Here is a 20,753-nt window from a genome sequence, read left to right as displayed (position 1 = left end):
GCAGCCAGAGGAACTTAACATAAACTCACAGGAGTGAGGAAAGTGGTTGTGACGACAGGTATATGAAGGTATCCCAGAGGAGTCAACGCTGGCAGAAAAACTTCATATTAAAGGAGCTCTTGGAGATATTTCATGAAATTGAAAGTACAAAACATAAAATACTGGAAGCTGATCCAAATTCAGAGTATCATTAGGGGATAGAGAAGATGTCCACCCTGTACTGCAAGCTCTACGAGACAAAAGCAATCCCTGTTTAAACTAGTCTTGTGGTTTTTACAAAGAAAACATTTTAATTCTCAGTGTCTTGTTAAAAGAGCCCTTAAAAAATGTAAAAGCTATTCTTAGCTCACTGGCTGTGCAGAAGCAGGCTGTAGGCCACACGTGCTGAACTCTGCTCCGTGTGTTGACCCTCATGACCACACACACTGTCTTGATTCCTATAGTTTCACAGTAAGTCTTGAAATCAGATGGTGTAACTCTTCCAACTTTGTTCTTTATTTCCTCTAAAATTGTTATGGATACTTTAGGTTCTTTGCATTTCCATATAAATTTAAGAATCAGCTTGTCAATTTCTACCCAAAGGAAAAAAAAAACCCTGCCAGAATTTTGAATGAGAATGTACTGAATGTACAAATAAAGTTTGAGAGAATTAGCCTCTTAATAGTACTGTGTCTTCTAATCCAAGAATATGGTACATCATTTAATTTATTTGGGTCTTCTTTTATTTTTCATGGCAATGTTTTCTAGTTCCCGGTGTACAGGTCTTCAACATATCTTGTTAAATTTACCCCCAAGTATTTCATGATAGCTTATGCTATTATAAATATTTTCTTAATTTAATTTTCCATTTTTTTTGTTGCTAGTAAACATATGGATTTTTATATATTGATTTTGAGCTCTTGTTAAACTCACTTATTAATTCTAGTAGTTTTAATAGGGTCCTTAGAGTATACAAATAGATGATAAGCACATCAATAGTGGTCACCATCACTGCATCAGGAAAACGCAATTAAACACAGGAGATACCAATTCATGTTCACTAAAATGGCTACAATCAAAAAGACAATTATAGGACTTTCCTGGTGGCACAGTGGTTAAGAATCCACCTGCCAAAGCATGGGATACAGGTTCAAGCCCTGGTCCAGGAAGATCCCACATGCCGTGGAGCAACTAAGCCCGTGCGCCACAACTACTGAGCCTGCACTCTGAAGCCTCTGAGCCACAACTACTGAAGCCCGCACGCCTACAGCCCGTGCTCCGCAATAAGAGAAGCCACCGCAATGAGAAGCCCACACTCGCCGCAACTAGAGAAAGCCTGTGCGCAGCAACGAAGACCCAACACAGCCAAAAATAAACTAAATAAATAAATAAAAATTTAAAAAAGGACAATTATAAATATTGGCAAGGATGTGAAGAAACTGCAACCCTGATACATTGTCAGTGGGTATGTAAATGATTCAGCCACTTTGGAAAATAGTACGGCAGTTTCTTATAAAGTTAAACATAACTTTGCCATATGACCCAGAAATTCCAATTCTGTACGTCTACCCAGGAGAATTGAAAACACAGATCTATACAAAGACATAATGTTTATAGCAGAATCAGTCATAAAAACCCCAAAGTGCAAACAATCCAAATGTCCATCAACTGGTAATGAACAAACAAAATGTGATATATCCATACAATCCATACAATGTATTTTTTTTATCCAGTCAGCAATAAAAAGGAACAAACTATTGAAACATGCTAAATCATGGATGAATCTCAAAAATGATACGCTGAGTGAAAGAAGCCAGACACAGAAGACTACATATAACATGCTTTCATTTACATGAAATGTCCAGAAAAGCAAGTCAAAAGAAACAAAAAGTAGATGAATGGCTGTCAGGGGCTTGGTATGCAAATGGGAACGAGAGATCTTTTTGGAGTGATGGAACTGTTCTAAAACTGGATTGCTGTGATGGTTGTACGACTTTATACATTTACTAATAATCACTGAATTATGCTTAAAATGGATGTTTTATGATATGTAAATTATACCTCAATAAAAGGTAAAATAAAAATTATACCTTTTCTTTTCTCAGTAAAAGAAAACTTAATGCCGAGTGAATAGTGAGTTTGTGGAATGTTATATTCATTAAGATAGAATTTACATAAATGTAAAAATACAATATACACACATACATATATATAGAGAGGTATAATATATATAGTACAATGTGAATGCACGAACTAGATACACACCCAAATCAGATATACTGGTTGCACCTGGGGAGGGATGATAGGTCTGAGGAGGAGAACATAGAGGACTTTATTTGTAATGTTTGAGGCAAAAACAAACACATGGCAAGATGTTAACATTTGTCCATTTTGGGTGGTAGATACGTGAGTTTTCCCTAAATTATTTTTTGTACTCTCCCATATTTTTTTCAATTAAAGATCAAAACAAAACTAAATTAAGCCAAAAAACCAAAAGCAAACATAAATGATTACCTAGTTCCTTCATTAATTTTAATTCCTTTATGGCTTTAATTCGAATATCAAACACCACCTAAAATAGAGAAATAAACTAATGACTGTGTATAAGTTAAAAACAATGGGAGAAGAGGAAAATGAAGACTGTCAGTGTGCATATACAGGTTGAGTTATTAATTACCTTACATTTAGCAGTTTTTGCCTACTTGAAAAAAATTTTTTCCATCCCTGAAATTATTTTCTCTCTTCTACAAAGTCAAAGGCAAAAACTTAGATCTTGGTTAAGTTTTCACCAAATTGATAATAATTGGAATGGAAAGGCCGCCTACAGAAAACTTTAGAAAACCAAAGACATAATAGTAGCGAAAGGCAAAAGCTGACAGTTAACTTTTCTGATGATAGCAAACAAAAGAAACTATAGGTTTATGTTAAGAATGATGAATTCAGGGCCAGTGCAGGGGACACGGGTTCGATCCCTCGTCTGGGAAGATCCCACATCTTCATTAATAATATAATATAAAACTGTACTAATAATTAATAAGCATTAATAATATAAAAATGTACTAATCCAAGGGTACTATTTAAAATTTTGACTTAAATTATTTTAGATTGTGTTTTCTTTTCTTTTTTAAAATTTAGAGTAATTGCCTCTAGGGCATAAAATCATGGAAATTTAGGGGTAAAGCTGACGACAGAGATCATTGACTACTTCCCCACTGGTGCCCCCCGCTATGCCCCCCACTGTGCCAAGAAGGAACAGAACCTGCAGTAATCAAGGACTGCACCAGCCTCCCATTCGGGGTCAGGGCAGTAGGTCTCCTGAGCTTTGGGGCATTGACCTTATACTGTTCCCACTAATGTGCAAACCTTGAGATGTGCAAACCTTAAGAAACTATAATTTTATATAAAAGAAAACACTCTAAATTTTTAAAATAAAGTTACAGAAAAACTTAATAAATGGAGACTACATAAATATAAAAAGATGTTTCCTGAAATAATGTTTAAGGAAACCAGTATAATAGTCTTAAATGGAAAACTGAAAAAAATCCCTTTGAAGAGCAACTGGCTTTATATAGAGCACAGAGTATACGGTAGAGCAATTTAAGATAAACTTTAAAAAACCCAAACACCAAAGAACACAAAACCAAAACATATATACCTTGTTTTAAAAATATAGAAAAGACTCTTGAAAATAGCATTTCACAGTTATCAAAGTCAGAAGATTCCATGAACTAATTAAAAAGGTAACTCCCACATTCTAATTCTAGGCTTTGGAGGGAAAAAAAGGCATATATTTTCTTGAAATATGCCAAGGGCTAACAAAGGTAAATAAGCAATAATCAAATGTTACAAATAAAAAGGTGATTTCTTAAGATTTAGAAGTTTACTGAGACAACTGTTCTGAAAGATTAAGGTATTGTTTTCTAAATAAAATTGTATTAATTAAAAACTGTCAACCACACTTAAATCAATATTCTACTCACTGTGTTAAGAGTTGCTGATATTTTAACTTGCTCTTCTTCAGAGTCTAATTGGCATAAATTTTTAACTTGGAGCCAGTCAATCTCATTCACACTGGTGATCCATTTCCCTTGTCTGGTCAACAAACTGTAGGTAAAAAGACATTTAAAAAATGTGTCTTTACACAGCCCTTTTATGGATCAGAGAGGATTGGAAAATTCATGCTTTTCTTTAGGCACCACTTCTAAAATTCTGCATGTGTCATTTAATGTGACTAATTAAAGGCGATCAAGTTCTACTGAGTTGGGTTTTTGAAAGTTCACTATCTTTTTAGGGTAGTGTTAAGACAGTATTCCACGGAGTCTATATTCATGATTCCAAATATTCTTTGATTTATACAAATAATTTGTTGCCACATTTTTCAAAGAGAACTGTTGTAATTGAACAATCAGTTGTTAACGTATACCTGCACGCTGCAATCACTAGGGGAGCTTTAAAAGAGTACCTACGCCAAAAGCCCACCCATAGTAGTTTAACAGCAGTACAGCATGCACAGCCGTGCGGACTGACGCTGAATAAAAGTACCACATCTGGGCTTCCCTGGTGGCGCAGTGGTTGAGAGTCCGCCTGCCGATGCAGGGGACACGGGTTCGTGCCCCGGTCCGGGAAGATCCCACATGCCGCAGAGTGGCTGGGCCCGTGAGCCATGGCCACTGAGCCTGCGCGTCCGGAGCCTGTGCTCCACAACGGGAGAGGCCACAGCAGTGAGAGGCCCGCGTACCGCAAAAAAAAAAAAAAAGTACCACATCTAATGGATATCATTCACATCATATACACTGTATATTTGTATTTTTATTATAGAGGTTTTAAAAAATTTTATGATAGCAGATGGCAGTGGAGTGTCTTGTTCTAACAAGATTTTCCTACAGATAATAGTAAAGGTTCTTGAGGAAGGAGTGGCTTCTCACTAATTCACACAGAGGCACTGAGTGGGCGAGCGGGAGCCCTCTTTGGGAGTGCGTAGCAGAGCCCTACACCACAATTCTACTCTTCATTTCAGTTATTCCACTCTGGGACTCCACCTTGAGTTAGCAGTCTTAAATAGAGCAAAGTTTTAAGCACAAAGACGTTCCCTGAAGACTACCTTAAAATAATGAAAAAGTGGATGATAACAAGGATGCTAGCTAAACTATTTAGCACTTACTATGTGTAAACACTTGTAAGCTCTTAACTCTTTCTTAACTCTTTCCTTACAACTGTATGAAGCTGGTACTAATTATTATGCTCATTTTACAGAAGAAGAAATTAAGCAGAGAGGGATGATGTAACTTGCCCATGTTCACACTACTAGTAAGTGATAAAGCGGGAAACAAAGCCAGGCAGCTGGCCCCCAAGGCCTTGTCGCTACCCACTCCTCACACAGGAGCAGTCAGGTAACCTATAACATCAACATAGGTTATTATGCAGCCAAGAAATGAGGTTTATGAAGAGCCTTCAAACGTGAGGGGAAAGTAGGATATAACTATTTATCTACAAAATCATCACTATTATGTTTAAAAAGGAAAAAACCGGACTTTCCTGGTGGCACAGTGGTTGAGAATCCGCCTGCCAATGCAGGGGACATGGGTTCGGGAAGATCCCACATGCCGCAGAGGAACTAATAAGCCCGTGCACCACAACTACTGAGCCTGCGCTCTAGAGCCTGCGAGCCACAACTACTGAAGCCCGCACGCCTAGAGCCCGTGCTCTGCAACAAGAGAAGCCACTGCAATGAGAAGCCCGCGCACCGCAATGAAGAGTAGCCCCCGCTCACTGCAACTAGAGAAAGCCCGCGCAAAGCAATGAAGACCCAACGCAGCCAAAAAAAAAAAATATATATATATATATATATATAAATAATTAATTAATAAGAAAAAAGCCCTTCAAAACAAAAACCCAATTATTCGAGCTCAGAAAGCTAACAGTGACAGACACTGCATGAGTGGTATGGTGATGCTGTTTTGGGTCTCCTGTCTTCACCTCTGTATTTCCCAAGTCCTAATGAATGTATATTACCTTCTAAAAAGAAATATATAATAAACTTTTAAATTAAATAAACAAGGTAGGGAAATAAATGTCTGGAAAACACTTGTCGAAACCAGAGTGATAAATGTGATACAAAATAAACACACTTCACACGTGCTCTGTTTCTCTATGTCACAGCCACTAATAAACAGTAATACAGAGCCTCTGTAATCTAAGTATATTCACAGCACTGATAAAGCAGGCACCTGATTCACTGGTCATAACCTGAAGTCTGCAATGTATGGAAGTTGGGGGGGTTACCGTGTATGATAATGCTGACCGCAGAAATGTACTGGCACAGACATGGATAACAAAAATGAAGAGAGGAAGCACTCATGAGCTTCAAATGTGACTTACAGGAACCAAGGCTGCAATTCCCCAAGTAATTGCCTTACCTGGGCAGCTGGGAGGCTCTCAGGCATCATAAAAAGGATTATAACAAAAAACAGAATTGCCTTCTGAGAGTCTTGTGACAAGACAGACAAATTTAGCTGTGATAATACCTTCCTCATGAAAAATTTTAGGAACTTTCTCTGTGAGAATGTGCCCTCCATCTTATAATGAGTGCTAATCAGACTTATTTGATAAGATTCTGTTTTACTGCCAACTAATCTACACTGTATCTAGCCTATACCTATATTATTCAGTTATCACATTTACCAAAAAAAAAAAATCACATTACAATATCATTTTTCTCCAGGTTGCCTAACCACGAACATTCCTATTTACAATATATAGAACACAATGTCTAGAAATAAAAAGAAACATTTAACTCTCATCATTATTAACATAAAGCTTTAGAGTTCTAAGATATAGCACTGTAACTAAAATAAGTTTAAAAAGAATTCTCTTCTTAGCATGTTACCTGGTACCATCATTAGAATCCTGAATTAAAATTGAGCTTCCATTTCTGAGACCTTGTTCTCTGAATGTCTTCTTCAAGTCTTCCTTGGGAATGGTGGTCCAGCTCTCTTCACCTACAGACTCAGCATTGTTGACTAAGATGACTCCGTCTGGGATTGCAAAGGCTGTGAATACACTACCTATTTCTGCATTAGATGGAAAGACATGTGGAGAGTCTATCAACTGCTGACACTCCTCTTCTTCATTGCTTGTTGCCGGACGAAGAACATTTAAAAGCAGAGGTTCACAGTCACTACCAGCTGGAATCTGGATTCCGCCAACCTATAACAAGATCAAGTCAGCCATTAGTATAGTTCATATTTGCCAAAATTAAGTCAACACAGTAATATAGTAAAAGACTCTTGTAGAACAATTCCCATTTTTTTTCTTTTCAAGTGAAATAAAGTTTTCACAAATGTCTTTTAAATATCACAAGAACAGCTTTAGATTTTTGAAGCTTTTTCTTAGCCATCTTTTACTTTTTAGGAGAGGAATCTGAAGTGGAGACAGACTGTGAGTCCTCAGCAGTGGTAAATGTATGAGGTGCACCGAGGACGCCCACTGAGTGGGTGAGATGCTCCTCACTGCCCTCTTGACTGTGCTCCCTTAAGTCACCTCCAGCCCTAACAGTGTAACGAACCGCTCCTTCTGAATCCTCATCAAGAGTGTGTACAACCCTCCTGCTCACTTATCTTAGTGCAGTGACCCACACTACATGCCTGAAGGATACAAACTGATTATTTACCTTTGTGTCTAGCTTCTGACACACAGCCTGGCACCATGGAGGTGTTCTACAACTATCTCTTGAACATATAACCAACACTGATCGTACTTAAAATTTATTGGATATTTCAGCAGTTTTCTAATATGTAAGTGCCATCACGTATGCTGAATAAAATTTTATCACAATAACTTAAAAAATATACAAAACTCTCATGAACATTTCTTCAACACTTATTTACCTCCACCCCATTCCATACAAAGATGTCTTCCCCATCAGCAATTTCAATTTCACACAGTGTCAGGTGATCTCCTAGGAAGATGAGATTATCAGTGAAACCATTCTCATGATCATCAAAAAAAAATTTAACTAAAGCAACAGCCAAGACACAAACATTTGTTTGAAAAAAAGCATTCTCATTGAGGAAAACTAAGAAAAAGGGAGTAATTATGTTTGTTATATTGATATTATTTTATATTATTTTTATCTTTATTCCTTCCATCACACTCTTTAGCCTTTTTTTTTTCTCTCTGTTTTCATTTTATGTAAGCATTTCCCCCATAAGATTTGTGGGCATGAAAGCAGGAAAAAAAAAGTTAATATAAAAGGTCAACTGTACTTGACACTGTGAACACGGGGAAGGCTTACACATCAAGCGGTCCTCACTCACCCACTAATGAGCTGTAAGACCTTGTGGACTTCAAGCCTCTATGCTTCAGTTTTCTCATTTATGAAATGGGGATAAAAGAATTTTGTGAAAATCAAATTAGATAATTTACACAGAACACTTATCTCAGTATCTGGCACCATGAAGTCCAAGATAAATGTTACTGCTGCTACTGCTGTTACTGTTCTGTTGTTATTTAAAGGAAGTAATTTTAAGCTCCTGAAGTACTTTTGTTTGTTTTGCTACAAAGTCTGAAGCTGAGATTGGATTAAAAAAACAAGCCATATTTAACAAGATTTAAATGGTTTCAAACCATTTGCTCAGAAGTTTGTGGTAATATAAAAAAATTTCCAAAGCCTTTAAGAAAAAATTTGTTTAGGTAGAGAAGTAGCTTTAATTTCAGAAAATATAAAACATTTCCATGTTAGCAAAATTTCACACATTACATATATTGGATACATTATAAACTAAATAAATTATTTGTTTTATTAAATATGAAAAACTAAATATATTATTTGTTAAAACCAATGTGATGAGAGCCTTCATAGCTAAGAAAAGTAGTATGTAGGGGAAAGACTGGCCAAGAGCAGAAAGTCACAGATGAGCCCCACAAAATGTACATAGACACAATAAGTTGCTGTGTTTTAATATTTCTCTTACCATCAAGTGTCTGGTAAACATGAAGTCCTGCTGGTACAAACTTTGCAACACTAAGAACCATATCTCCTTCCCAAAATTCTAACAGCTGCAGAATATGAATGAAAGAAAAGAGAACAATGAAAAATCACACATAGATCACTCTTTCAGGTTAAGTAAGAAGAGCACTGTGCCAATTTACTTATGTAGCTGATACAGGGAACCAGAAAATGAATACGACAATCCCCATCCAGCACCAAAAATGAGGAAAGTAGACATCTTTCAGTGTTAAATCAGTCAAATCCAAAGACGGTTAATCTCACATCCATTAGTGACTGAAGAACCTTGACATACACAAAGAGCACAATGACCATCTAAACAACAACCATTTCTACTTAATTTATGGGAAGATCACTTTTATCAGAAAGCAAAATGATCAGTGTGCCAGCCCAGGAATCCTGGTCCAAAAGAGCAAAAATTACGTGTTTAATCAGTACTATTCAGGGAAAAGCAGAAGACACAAATACTCTTGTTTCTAGAAAGGAATGTCTCCCACTGTAAGTTTAAAAAGTAGCATTACCAGTTTATTCAATAGATTACCAGGGATTTGTTTTTTAAGTTTCTAGCTCCAAGACTCTGGGGACTGTGGTAACCTCACCAAAACCGTGTCACCAATAAAGGTCAGTCCTACTTAGTCCCTCTCCACAGTATCACAAGATAGTTCTCTTAAGAAGGAATTTCATACTTACACATGATTACTTAACTGTCAGTCTCTCAGCCTCTTGACAGTGGCTTAATTCTAAGATAACAGAGATGTGCACTTAAACGATCAAAAACCAGACTGGCGTGAAATCTAAACCTTATAAAGGTGACCAAGGTCTTTTCCACTTGAAACGTTACCCTAGGCAGGGTCAAATCCCCAAGTCCACCTATATCATCACTGCCGGGATTGGCTCAAAAATAAACTTTCAGTGGAAAAGTTCAGAAGTAGTAGATAATTTTAGAAATCTTGATCCTGATCCAACATTTAAACATTCACATCAACTAAAGTTAAAGAAGAAATTGGTCTGCTTTTCTTTGTACAAGAGGAAAATCAAAAGAAAGCTAATAATTTTGGTAAATGATATAGTTTTTCAGAAAATTCACTTAATTCTGGGGGAGGGGGGGGAAGCTTACATTTTCTATTTCCCTTTTCCTCTATCAGGAAGTAGTGTGGAGTGAAGTATAATTAAGAGGAAAGAAAGAGTAGGGAGACCAGGGCTGGAGTCCTAGTTCTACTGCTAACTAGATGTCTGACCCTGAGCAAGCCATTAGATCTCTTTAAATCACAATTTCCTCATCTTTAAAATGGGGTTATCTTGCCCTCATGAGGTTAAAGAATCAAACAATAGAATTTATATGAAAACACTGTAAGTAAAATAAAGAGCACTGTTGTTGTCGTCGTTAAAACACGACTGGATAAATAATTTAGAGACAAGATTACAACGCTGTTTGCTTTTACTATAGACCAGCAGACATTGTCCTTTACTTAGGAATCTTATTAATAAATGTTATTCTATACTGAAAGGTAGAAAAGTTAGTTGCTTTTATTTGTTTAGTAGCTCTTGGTTTTAGGCAATATAATTATCTATCTTTTCACTCCTTTTAAAAAACAATTCTCTTTCATTTATTTTCCCCAAAAGAGACAACCTTATACTCTTTCTCTCCCCCAGATTAAATATACCAGGCTTGATTCTCCCCTGAAAACCTGCTGGCAGGACTCTGTGAGTCTTGCTTGTGCAGAAAAGCGTCTCTAAGAGACTTACAAGTGAGGGGAGAACACTTGGACCATCCCTCTATGGAAGTTCGAGACGTAGGATTTTCCTAAGTAGCTGTGAAAAATAAATAGTTGTATCCTAAACAGAAGTTTGAAAAGGAGAATCCAGCTTAAGACAGACCTTAATGTCTATTAAGAGTAAGTGAGGCTAAATTACCTGAAATATTGATTGTCGAAGATCTCCTAAAGTTTTTCTTTTATCAAAGGTCAAATCCCACATGCTTTCTGTCTGAGAGACTACTGGGTGCAGAGCCCCATTGAAGAAATGATAATGAGGGCCGAGGTGGAGATGCAATTCAAAATTATTGTTTGTAGAATCACATTCTGCCCTTTAAAGAGGCATAAAAAATACATAAATGCCATGTTTTTACAACAGATACTGTTTCATCTCAAACCAAAAATATTTGATTTACAATATAAAGACGTTCTCCACTCCACCTAATTATAATTAACATCCTTTTCTTCCATGCTCCAAAACAACTCAGTTTAGTTTCTCAATTAATAGCTCTGCCGCCGTGAATGCCAAGGAAGATGGTTTTAATGCACACTGTGCAATGTTACTCTGAACAAACACTGACACTTGAACTCGTCCAATACTGAGATCATAATTATGAACAAAATGCTGGAAACACGTTCCTATAACTGTGGTAAGTGCTAGGTTTACAGCTTCTATTTTCTCCTTGCTTCAACTAGACCCCACAGACTCTTCCATAAACTATTTGAAGTCAGCCTCAGGATCCCTGGTGTCTGCTCTCTCCAAGTCAGATGGCCTCAGCAGCAGCCAGGCGCTTGCTACACTTTTCTGAACCCATTCAGCTGCTGTGAAGCACAGCACCAAAAACACTTCAGGCAGCCCCACCAATGGAGAGTTGGATGAAGCTACAGCCACCATTCAGGTACCTCAGGCACAGTTCTGTGAACGTGGTCAAGGACAGCACTAGCTTTTCGGTGACCACATTAAAAAGCTCTGTGCCCGCTGACTAAAACCCCATAGGTTGTTTTTGGTTTTAATACCAACTGCTAAGCCATACCACGCATGCAAGTTGGTTATCTTTCGCACTTAAGATATTGTACTCTGTTAAATTTTTATATTTTTAGCATCTTGATTTTTGTTGAGATCTCCTCTGATCTTAATTTGCCGTTCAATCTACCTATTTTTTTTTCTCAGCTTCAAATCAATGATAAAAAATGTTGAACACGTCCCTGCTATGTAATCAGCCCCTCGGGTCCACAAGGAGACCATGGGAACATCCATTTCCCTAATCCAGTACCCCACCAACCCAGAGAGCAAATAAAGAACCAGTTCTTCATGGTCCAAGGTTAGACCTCCAAAGAGAATGTTCAGATCATCAAGTTCTCACAAACCATCCCTTTAATAATCCATTGTAGGGTTTTGCCCAAGATTGACATTAAGCCAAACAGTCTGTAGACTCCACAGTTCCTCCCCTTTGCCCACCTCTGGTCTGATGTCACTACCGGCCAGTTCTTCACAAACCACTTACACATGAGGGTGAATTTTCACAATGGGCTCTGTCTGTGCCGAGGGAATAACCTGACAGGCCAGGACACAATTCATTCAGCACAACTACGTGCTCACAGATTTCTCTAGTTTTCTTAGGCTTCAATCTCTACTTAGCGATGGGCATTTGTCATTATTTCATTCACTCCCACCGAGTAATTTCAAAGTAAAAGATACTCTCAGTATAAAAATTCAGCAGCTAATAAAAAGACACTGGCATTAAACAGTTGACTTTTTTCCTCTTTAATTTTCATTACTGAATACTTAAGACCTAAATTAGATCCTTGTTCCCCAGAAAAACTATTCAAACTCTAATAGTAATTTAAAATTACCTTTTTATTTGTAATTCAATGTTGGCTGCATCCATTTCATTCAGCAAATGACATGGAACCTTGTATCTTGGGTTAGCTCGAGCTGTGAACAAAATTTTCCATTAACTTGTGCTGACTACATAAAAACTGGCTGCTGAAGAGGTAGCATAGAAAACTAGAAAGGACCTCGCTGGGAGCTAGGAAAGCTTCTACTGCCTGTGTGAACATGAATTTTCTCTGGATCTCAGTTTTCCCATCTTCAAATTGAAAACGTTAAAACATATGAAAGGTAAACAGTTCTTTAAGCCAAGCTAGAGAATTCCACTTCTTCAACTCTTTTTAAATATACTTTTTAAAAAGAACACCTGCTGTTTTCTTCTTGATAACAAATGTAATAATTGGTCGCTGTGAAAGTTCTGGAAATGATTTTTTTTAATGTAAAATAAATAAATATTACCTATAATCCCACTCCTAGGGAATACTGCTAAAATGTGATCTATATACTTCTGGTCTTTTTTCTATTCTACACAATGTGTCTATACATACACATATACACACACACCACACCACGCTTATTTAAAGCAACTAGGAGTATAGTCAACAAACATGTAAATTGCTTTTTCATTTCATATGCTCTGAATATTTTTCCAAATCTTTAAATGATTGCATAGTAGCCCATTCTATAAATAGCATAATTAATCTAACCAATCCTTTTCTGGTAGACATTTAGGTGATTTTCTGTTAGTCATTACTATAAAATAACGGGGGTAGCAAACATCTTTGAACATAAATAAGTATATACAGTCCTGATTATTTCAAGACACATTTGTGGAAGTATATTATTGGTTTAAGGTTTTTAAGTACATACAACCAAATTGGTTGTATTACTTTATATACATACCAAATATAGAGGTAGTGCCAACTGTTGAGAACCAGGTTAACAGAAATATTTGATTTGGTAGGAAAAAGGTTGTCATTCACTGCTGTTATGATTCATGTTTTTTGGTTATGGGCCAGATGGAATATTTTTTTTTTTTTGCAGTTTATTGGTTGTCCTTATTTCTTCTTTTGTACATGAGTTATTTATATCCTTTTCCCAATTTACTACTGAGCACAATGGAATAAATGTAAGAGCACTCTACAGATAGGGGAAATAAATTTGTCATATATTTTGCTGTTTTCCACTAGCCTGTCATTTGCCTTTTGGTATTATGTAATAAGGTTTATATCACTTTTCCTCAATTCTTTTTTCATTGCTTTTATGCTTAGAAAGGTCTTCTCTACCTTAAGATCAGAAAAATATTTATATTTTATGCATTTGAAGGCTCCTTTTTTACATAAACATTAAAGGAACTATAATTTCATGCAAGTGATAAATATAATCACTTGATTGTACTAACTGCTAATTCAAGTGATTAGCAACTAACCAACTTCTCAGTTGTATTTATTAATGCATTTTCCCCCTATTAATCTGAAAAGCTACCTTTTCATGGATTAAAATCTTAAAGATAATTAGATCAACTTCTGGGCTTACTGCTCAATGGTCTGCCCACCTCTCTGCACTAGCACTACACTGTCTGAATTGCTACAGCACTATAAATATGCTTATACTGATACAGTAAATTTTCCTTGAGTAGTTCCTTCTTCAATTTTCATTAATTTATCTTCCTAGGTAAATTTTAGAATCATTTTGCCAAGTTCCATCCATTTATCCCCCAAAAAAGTCCATCAAGATTTTGGTTAGATCTTTATTCAAATCTTAAGCTAACTGGAAAATTGTCACTTAGTACATATTCCAATCGTGTACACACTGAAGTTCAATTCAGTGAAAAGGACAATACGTCATCTGAAGAAATTGATATATATTTCTGTAACTGTGAATTCAGCTCCCCAATATTTTTATCAGAACGATTACCATATTTTTTCCGCTCAGAAAAAAACAAAGCCCCTTCTGGTCAACAGAGCAGTTATGTAACTGTTTCAGATCCAGAGAGTTCCTTTGATTCATCTGCAAATCAGTAACTGCTTTATTCTTATTCTTTACAGAAATGATCACTATGCTCACTCTCTAAGAACAGTAACCTCATCTCTAATCACAGATATGTCTCAATCTAAAGAGCTTTCCCAGTTAGGATTTTTTACTTTTGCATAAATTTTGGTCAGTGATCACATAAAGTCTTACAGACTGATTCATGTTAGTAGCTTCAATTCAAAAATTTATCACTGTGGGTCTCAGTGTTTAACCCCCACCATGGTATGAACTCTCTTAGAAGATTCAACAGAGAGCTTCAGAGATATTTCAATTGCTTAAAGACTTATTACCTCGAGGAAAAGGAAAAAAGAAATGAAAATAAAAGAGAACACATGAAAATAAGACCAAGGCCACTTGCAACTCAAAGACAACACATGGCCAAACTGAAGAGAGAAGCCTCAGCAGAGGACAGTCACATCTGCCCACACAACAAGAAAACATGATGTGATCCAAGAAAATGCAATTTTGAAAATCTAACTATAGCCTCATACTATTACAGGGGAAAAAAAACAGAAATATGTAATCTTTATAAAAGGACAGAATGTTGAATTTTTTCTGGTATATTTCTTATGGCTAGCTTGAAAATATTTTAAAATGTTTCAAGAGTAAACTTTCTAAAACAGTAAACTTTCAAACAACATTCAGTATTTATCTTCTAAAGTGATCAACTTAAACAAATAGGGACATTTATCTTTCCATACCTTCAGGGGGTCTCTGCAACTGGGATTTCCGATAAAACAACATGTAGGCACTTTCTTTACCCTGAAAGTGCTGTTCAATATCCTTTTCCTTGATTGGTTGGACTTTGGAATCGTTTATATCAAACCAGTGGGGACAGGAGGGTCTATCATTTAATTCTGGGGGTTCTGAAGTAAGTGTCTTCAAAAGTTGTTGATCATTTCTTCGTATATCAGACTCAGCCTGGAGAGAAGAGTCCTTCAATAGACTAACTGTACTTTCATCTGAACTGAGCAGAAATATCTGAGAATGAAGCTGTAAAAACTATACAGAAAAAAAAAAACAAACATTAGGTTAATGAAAAAAAATTTCATTGACATGATTACAAAATCTTTACCTTCCTTTCTGTGATTAGATATTTTAACGTCAACTTTTTGGCCTGGTCAGCTAAGAGGAAAAAAAATTTCATTCCGGCCATAATAAAACATTTAATAAAAACCAGAGTGCTTTCTGTTAAATAGTCTAACAGTTATACCAAGGGAGAAAGCTGCCATGACACAATCTTAAAAATATTTTAATTATACCTCGCGACGCTGTTTTTAAAAAGTCTTTACTGAAACAGATTAGATAGAACAAACACTTTTGAAATGTTTAAAGCAATCCAAACAGAGCACAAAACAAAGGCAATTATACAGTGAAGTACCATAGAAGATAATTTCAAAACTAGTGACTCAGACAAACTGTTGGGATATAGTCATAATTATAAGCTTACATTAACTAAATTAAGTGTTGTCTGTCCCGGAGGCTGACAAGCTAGCTCAGGAAATCAAAACATTGAAAGGCTTAAGTCATAATCTCAAAGACTATTATTTCTCAGGTTCCTCTACCTAAAGGATTAGGAAGAAAAAAAACGTCTTCCCCCATTGCCTATCCCACCTCCCCATCCCCTACTTTACTCTTCTTTCATTCCCTAATCTCTATGTGGCTTTGTATCTCCCCCTTTTCTCTCAGTACAAACTACTTTATGTAGAAAATCACTTGGGAGGTATATGTAACATTTGCTTAGATCACAATCAACATGGAAAAGTGATTTTCTCATTTTTTCTTGGAAAGGAAGAATTTATGATAATGTATACTCTCTAATCAAACAGAAGGGTATAGGGCATATGACCCAAAGGCATTATTGTTAACACTGTGTATAACAGATGGTAATATAGTTTTGTAGCTAATTTAAGTACAATAAAATAATAATTTGAAACCTCTGAGTAATGAATACTTTCTGTATAGCGAATCTTTTCTTTGTTTGATAGTTGAGGATAAACTCTTAAACCTCAAACTTCAGTGCAGTCTGGTTCCAGTAATGGCAGAGAACTTTTAATTGGACTAACCCCACTGATTAAAAATTATAAACTTTAGACAAAATAATGAAAACAATTGTTTGGAGAGTAACCAAAAGCTGACCTAAAGTGGAGGGAATGGGGCTTCCCTGGTGGTGCAGTGGTTGGGAGTCCGCCTGCCGATGCAGGGGACCCGGGTTTGTGCCCCCATCTGGGAGGATCCCATGTGCCGCAGAGCAGCTGGGCCTGTGAGCCATGGCCGCTGGGCCTGCGCGTCTGGAGCCTGTGCTCCGCAACGGGAGAGGCCGTGATGGTGAGAGGCCCGCGTACCGCAAAAAAATAAAATAAAAAATAAAAAAAAATAAAGTGGAGGGAACATAATCCTTCAAAAGGGAAACAAGCTAGGTGAGTCTTGCATTAACCCACCACTTCCCAGTTTGTAGCAGAGCATGGCGGAAGAGAGTTCAAGCAAAGGGCAAGAGTCTTACTGGACTAAGAAAACAGAATTTGAGACAGCCACAGAGCCTAGAAAGTGAAAGAGAAAATCCCATAAAGGAGCCCCAAATCTCTATCAAAGCCTCCTCAAATCCTTGGCTGAGTCTTAAATGGTACATGGACAGCCTGAGACCCAAGGAACTGAGCAGAAAGCAACAGCTGGGAGATTTAAGATCTGAGTAGAGATTTTAGTGCCCTGCTGCTGGGTAGAAAGAGCATAGAGTTAAATAAACATGTTGTGAATGGATGAATAAATTAAGATAGATTAGAAAAAAAAAGAGAAAGAGCATGGAGTTTAAGTCCTGCCAAATTAGAGGCATATGACAAACACCTCAGGCTTTCCACTGAAATTCTAGAAGGGCCATGACTCAGGTCAGGGATTGGCAAACTTTTCTATAAAGGGCCAGACGGTAAACATTTTAGGCTTTGTGGGCTAAGAGGCAAACTTGAGCACCTTTCTAAAGATAACTGTTTGAAAATATAAAGACAGTTCTTACCTGGGGGCTGTACAAAAAAAGGCAGCAAGCCATAGTTTCCCCATGTTTGCTAACCTCTGCCTTAAGAGGGAGGACCATCCAGGCCCCAAGACTAACAGCTACTCCCTAGGACTAACAGCTAAATGCAACAGATCCACCCTACCAAAGCCCCAAATGAAGCTCCCACAGGATCAACGTGATTCAAAGTTACTTAATGGCCTGTTAGAATATAATGAAAAACCCTTTAGAAACAATAACACAGGACTTGCCTGGTGGTGCAGTGGTTAAGAATCAGCCTGCCAATGCAGGGGACATGGGTTCGAGCCCTGGTCCGGGAAGATCCCACATGCCGCGCAGCAACTGAGCCCGTGAGCCACAACTACTAAGCCTGTGCTCTAGAGCCCATAAGCCACAGCTACTGAGCCCACGCACCTAGAGCCCGTGCTCCACAACAAGAGAAGCCTCTGCAATAAGAAGCCTGTGCACCGCAACAAAGAGTAGTCCCCACTCGCTGCAACTAGAGAAAGCCCACGCACAGCAACAAAGACCCAATGCAGCCAAAAATAATAAATAAATAAACCTTCTAAAAAACAGTAACATAATCCACAGCCTCTAAAACACATCATCCACAACGTCCAGTAGGCAATATGAGTATATGACATGCAAAGAAAAAGGACAATGTGATTCATAACCAAGAGGTGACACGGTCAATTCACAAGAGAAAAAAAAAGGTAATAAATACAGACCCAGAAATAATCCAGATGTTATAAGAGTAAACAGCTACTGAAATATGTAAATTTACAGGAAAGGATGTACAGAGTAGGTTCAAATGGGGAATTTCAGCAGAGAAATGGGCACTTTAAATAAGAGCTAAGAAAAAATTCTACAGCTGAATAACACAATATCTGAAATGAAAAAATTCATTAATTCACTGGCTGGGCTTAACAGAAGACTGGATACAGTAGGAGAAAGAATCAATGAACATGAAGACGGATCAATGGAAATTATCTAAATTGAAGGTGAGGGGAAAAAAAAACCCTCTTGCTAGAATATCTAAGACCAGTGAGGAAATACTGAATGGTCCAATATATATGTAACTGCAATTTCTGAAGAAGAGAGAGATAATGGGGCATAAAAACAAATTGAAAATATAATGGCCAAAACTGAAGAAAGATTTCAAGCCACAGATAAAAAACATCTTAGCAAATACAGAGCAAATAAACACAAAGAACACCATACTGAGACACACTGTTATTAAATGGCTAAAAACCAAAGATAAAGAGATTATCTTAAAAGTAGACAGAAAAAAAAGACACATTACATTTAAGTAACACTGACTTCTCAGCCAAAATAAAGGAAGCCAAAACATAATAAAATGACATCTTTAAAGTGCTGAAAAAACCAATAAGAGCTATTAACCTAGAATTCTGTATCCAGGACTTCCCTGGTGGTGCAGGAGCCTGCCAATGCAGGGGACATGGGTTCGATCCCTGGTCCGGGAAGATCCCACATGCCATGGAGCAACTAAGCCCAGGCACCACAACTACTGAGCCTGTGCTCTAGAGCCCACGAGCCACAACTACTTAGCCCATGTGCCATAACTACTGAAGCCTGCACGCCTAGAGCCCGTGCTCCGCAACAAGAGAAGCCATTGCAATGAGAAGCCTGCACAGCACCACGAAGAGTAGCCCCCACTCGACCCAACTAGAGAAAGCCCGTGTGCAGCAACAAAGACCAATGCAACCAAAAATAAATAATTAAAAAAAAAAAAAGAATTCTATATCCAGCAAAAATACCATTTAAACAAATGAATGCAAGATAAAAACTTCAGACAAACAAAAGCTGAGAATATTTTTGCCAGCAGTTCTGGATGCCCAAGAACCGCTAAAGGAAGTTCTCTAGGTTGAAGGGAAATGATATTAGATGCAAACCTGGACATGCAAGAAGGATCAATGAACACGAGAATGGATAAAATAAAACATGATTTTTTCATTAATTTCTTTAAAAGTTGCTTAAATGTTTAAAGTAAACACATACATACATACATACATACCCAAACGGTGAATTTACATATAATGGTAAAATATAAGACAACAGCAGAAAAGGATGGAAGTCGGGAAATGGAATTATAGTATTGTACCTTGTACATCTTACCTTGTACATGAAGTGTTACACTATTGATCTGTAATTTATAATATTAACTTATGTATACTGTAATCCCTAGAGTAAAAAAGTTAAAGTAGTACAGCTAAAAAGTCAACAGAGGAGACAAAAATCAAACATTAAAAATTACTTGATTAATCCAAAGATAAGAAAGAAAGAAAGGCAAGAAAGACAGGAGAAGGAAATAAAAAACAAATGGCTACATGATAAATTCAAACTCAACCACACAATTTAATATATTAAAAATAAATGGGGGCTTCCCTGGTGGTGCAGTGGCTAAGAATCTGCCTGCCAATGCAGGGAACACGGGTTCAATCCCTGGTCTGGGAAGATCCCACATGCCGCGGAGCAACTAAGCCCATGCGCCACAAATACTGAGCCTGTGCTCTAAAGCCCGTGAGCCACAACTACTGAGCCCACGTGCCATAACTACTGAAGCCCGCACGCCTAGAACCTGTGCTCCCCAACAAGAGAAGCCACTGCAATGAGAACTCCACGCATTGCAACAAAGAGCAGCCTCCGCTCACTGCAACTAGAGAAAGCCCACATGCAGCAAAGACCCAATGCAGCCCAAAATAAATAAATTAAATTAATTAATTTTTTTAAAAATTAATAAAAAATAAATGGACTGAACATTCTAATTTAAAGGAAGAGACTGTCAAACTCTATCATTTGATAGAAAACAGATGAACAACAGAGAAAAACAACAAATGCAAAGCTGTTTCTTTGAGAAGTTTAATAACCTTGGACTTCCCTGGTGGTGCAGTGGTTAAGAATATGCTTGCCAATGCAGGGGACACGGGTTCGAGCCCCGGTCTGGGAAGGTCCCACATGCTGTGGAGCAACTAAGCCCGTGCGCCACAACTACTGAGCCTGCGCTCTAGAGCCCACGAACCACAACTACTGAGCCCGCGTGCAACAACTACTGAGGCCTGTGCGCCTAGAGCCCGTGCTCCACAAAAGAAGCCACTGCAATAAGAAGTCCGTGCACTGTGACAA

The 20,753-nt window shown here is 37.4% G+C and overlaps 1 protein-coding gene across 5 annotated transcripts in view; it reads right to left on the bottom strand.

The window, feature by feature from the left end:
• Positions 1-20,753, bottom strand: part of USP40 (ubiquitin specific peptidase 40) — a 94,222-nt gene that overhangs the window by 43,893 nt on the left and 29,576 nt on the right. For all 5 annotated transcript variants that reach the window (XM_060106089.1, XM_060106088.1, XM_060106087.1 and 2 more), the window contains 8 exons: positions 15,307-15,607; positions 12,595-12,676; positions 10,901-11,072; positions 8,952-9,036; positions 7,866-7,936; positions 6,866-7,185; positions 3,960-4,083; positions 2,494-2,551 (listed from right to left, as the gene is read on the bottom strand). In XM_060106089.1, coding sequence (XP_059962072.1) covers positions 2,494-2,551; positions 3,960-4,083; positions 6,866-7,185; positions 7,866-7,936; positions 8,952-9,036; positions 10,901-11,072; positions 12,595-12,676; positions 15,307-15,607 — 1,213 coding nt within the window. The remainder of the gene's footprint in view (positions 1-2,493; positions 2,552-3,959; positions 4,084-6,865; positions 7,186-7,865; positions 7,937-8,951; positions 9,037-10,900; positions 11,073-12,594; positions 12,677-15,306; positions 15,608-20,753) is intronic.

This window comes from Mesoplodon densirostris, chromosome 8 (genome assembly GCF_025265405.1).
Source record: "Mesoplodon densirostris isolate mMesDen1 chromosome 8, mMesDen1 primary haplotype, whole genome shotgun sequence".
Taxonomy (NCBI): Eukaryota; Metazoa; Chordata; class Mammalia; order Artiodactyla; family Ziphiidae; genus Mesoplodon; species Mesoplodon densirostris.
The sequence above is the reverse complement of the archived record's forward strand: the minus strand, read 5'-3'. Positions and strand labels throughout refer to the sequence as shown.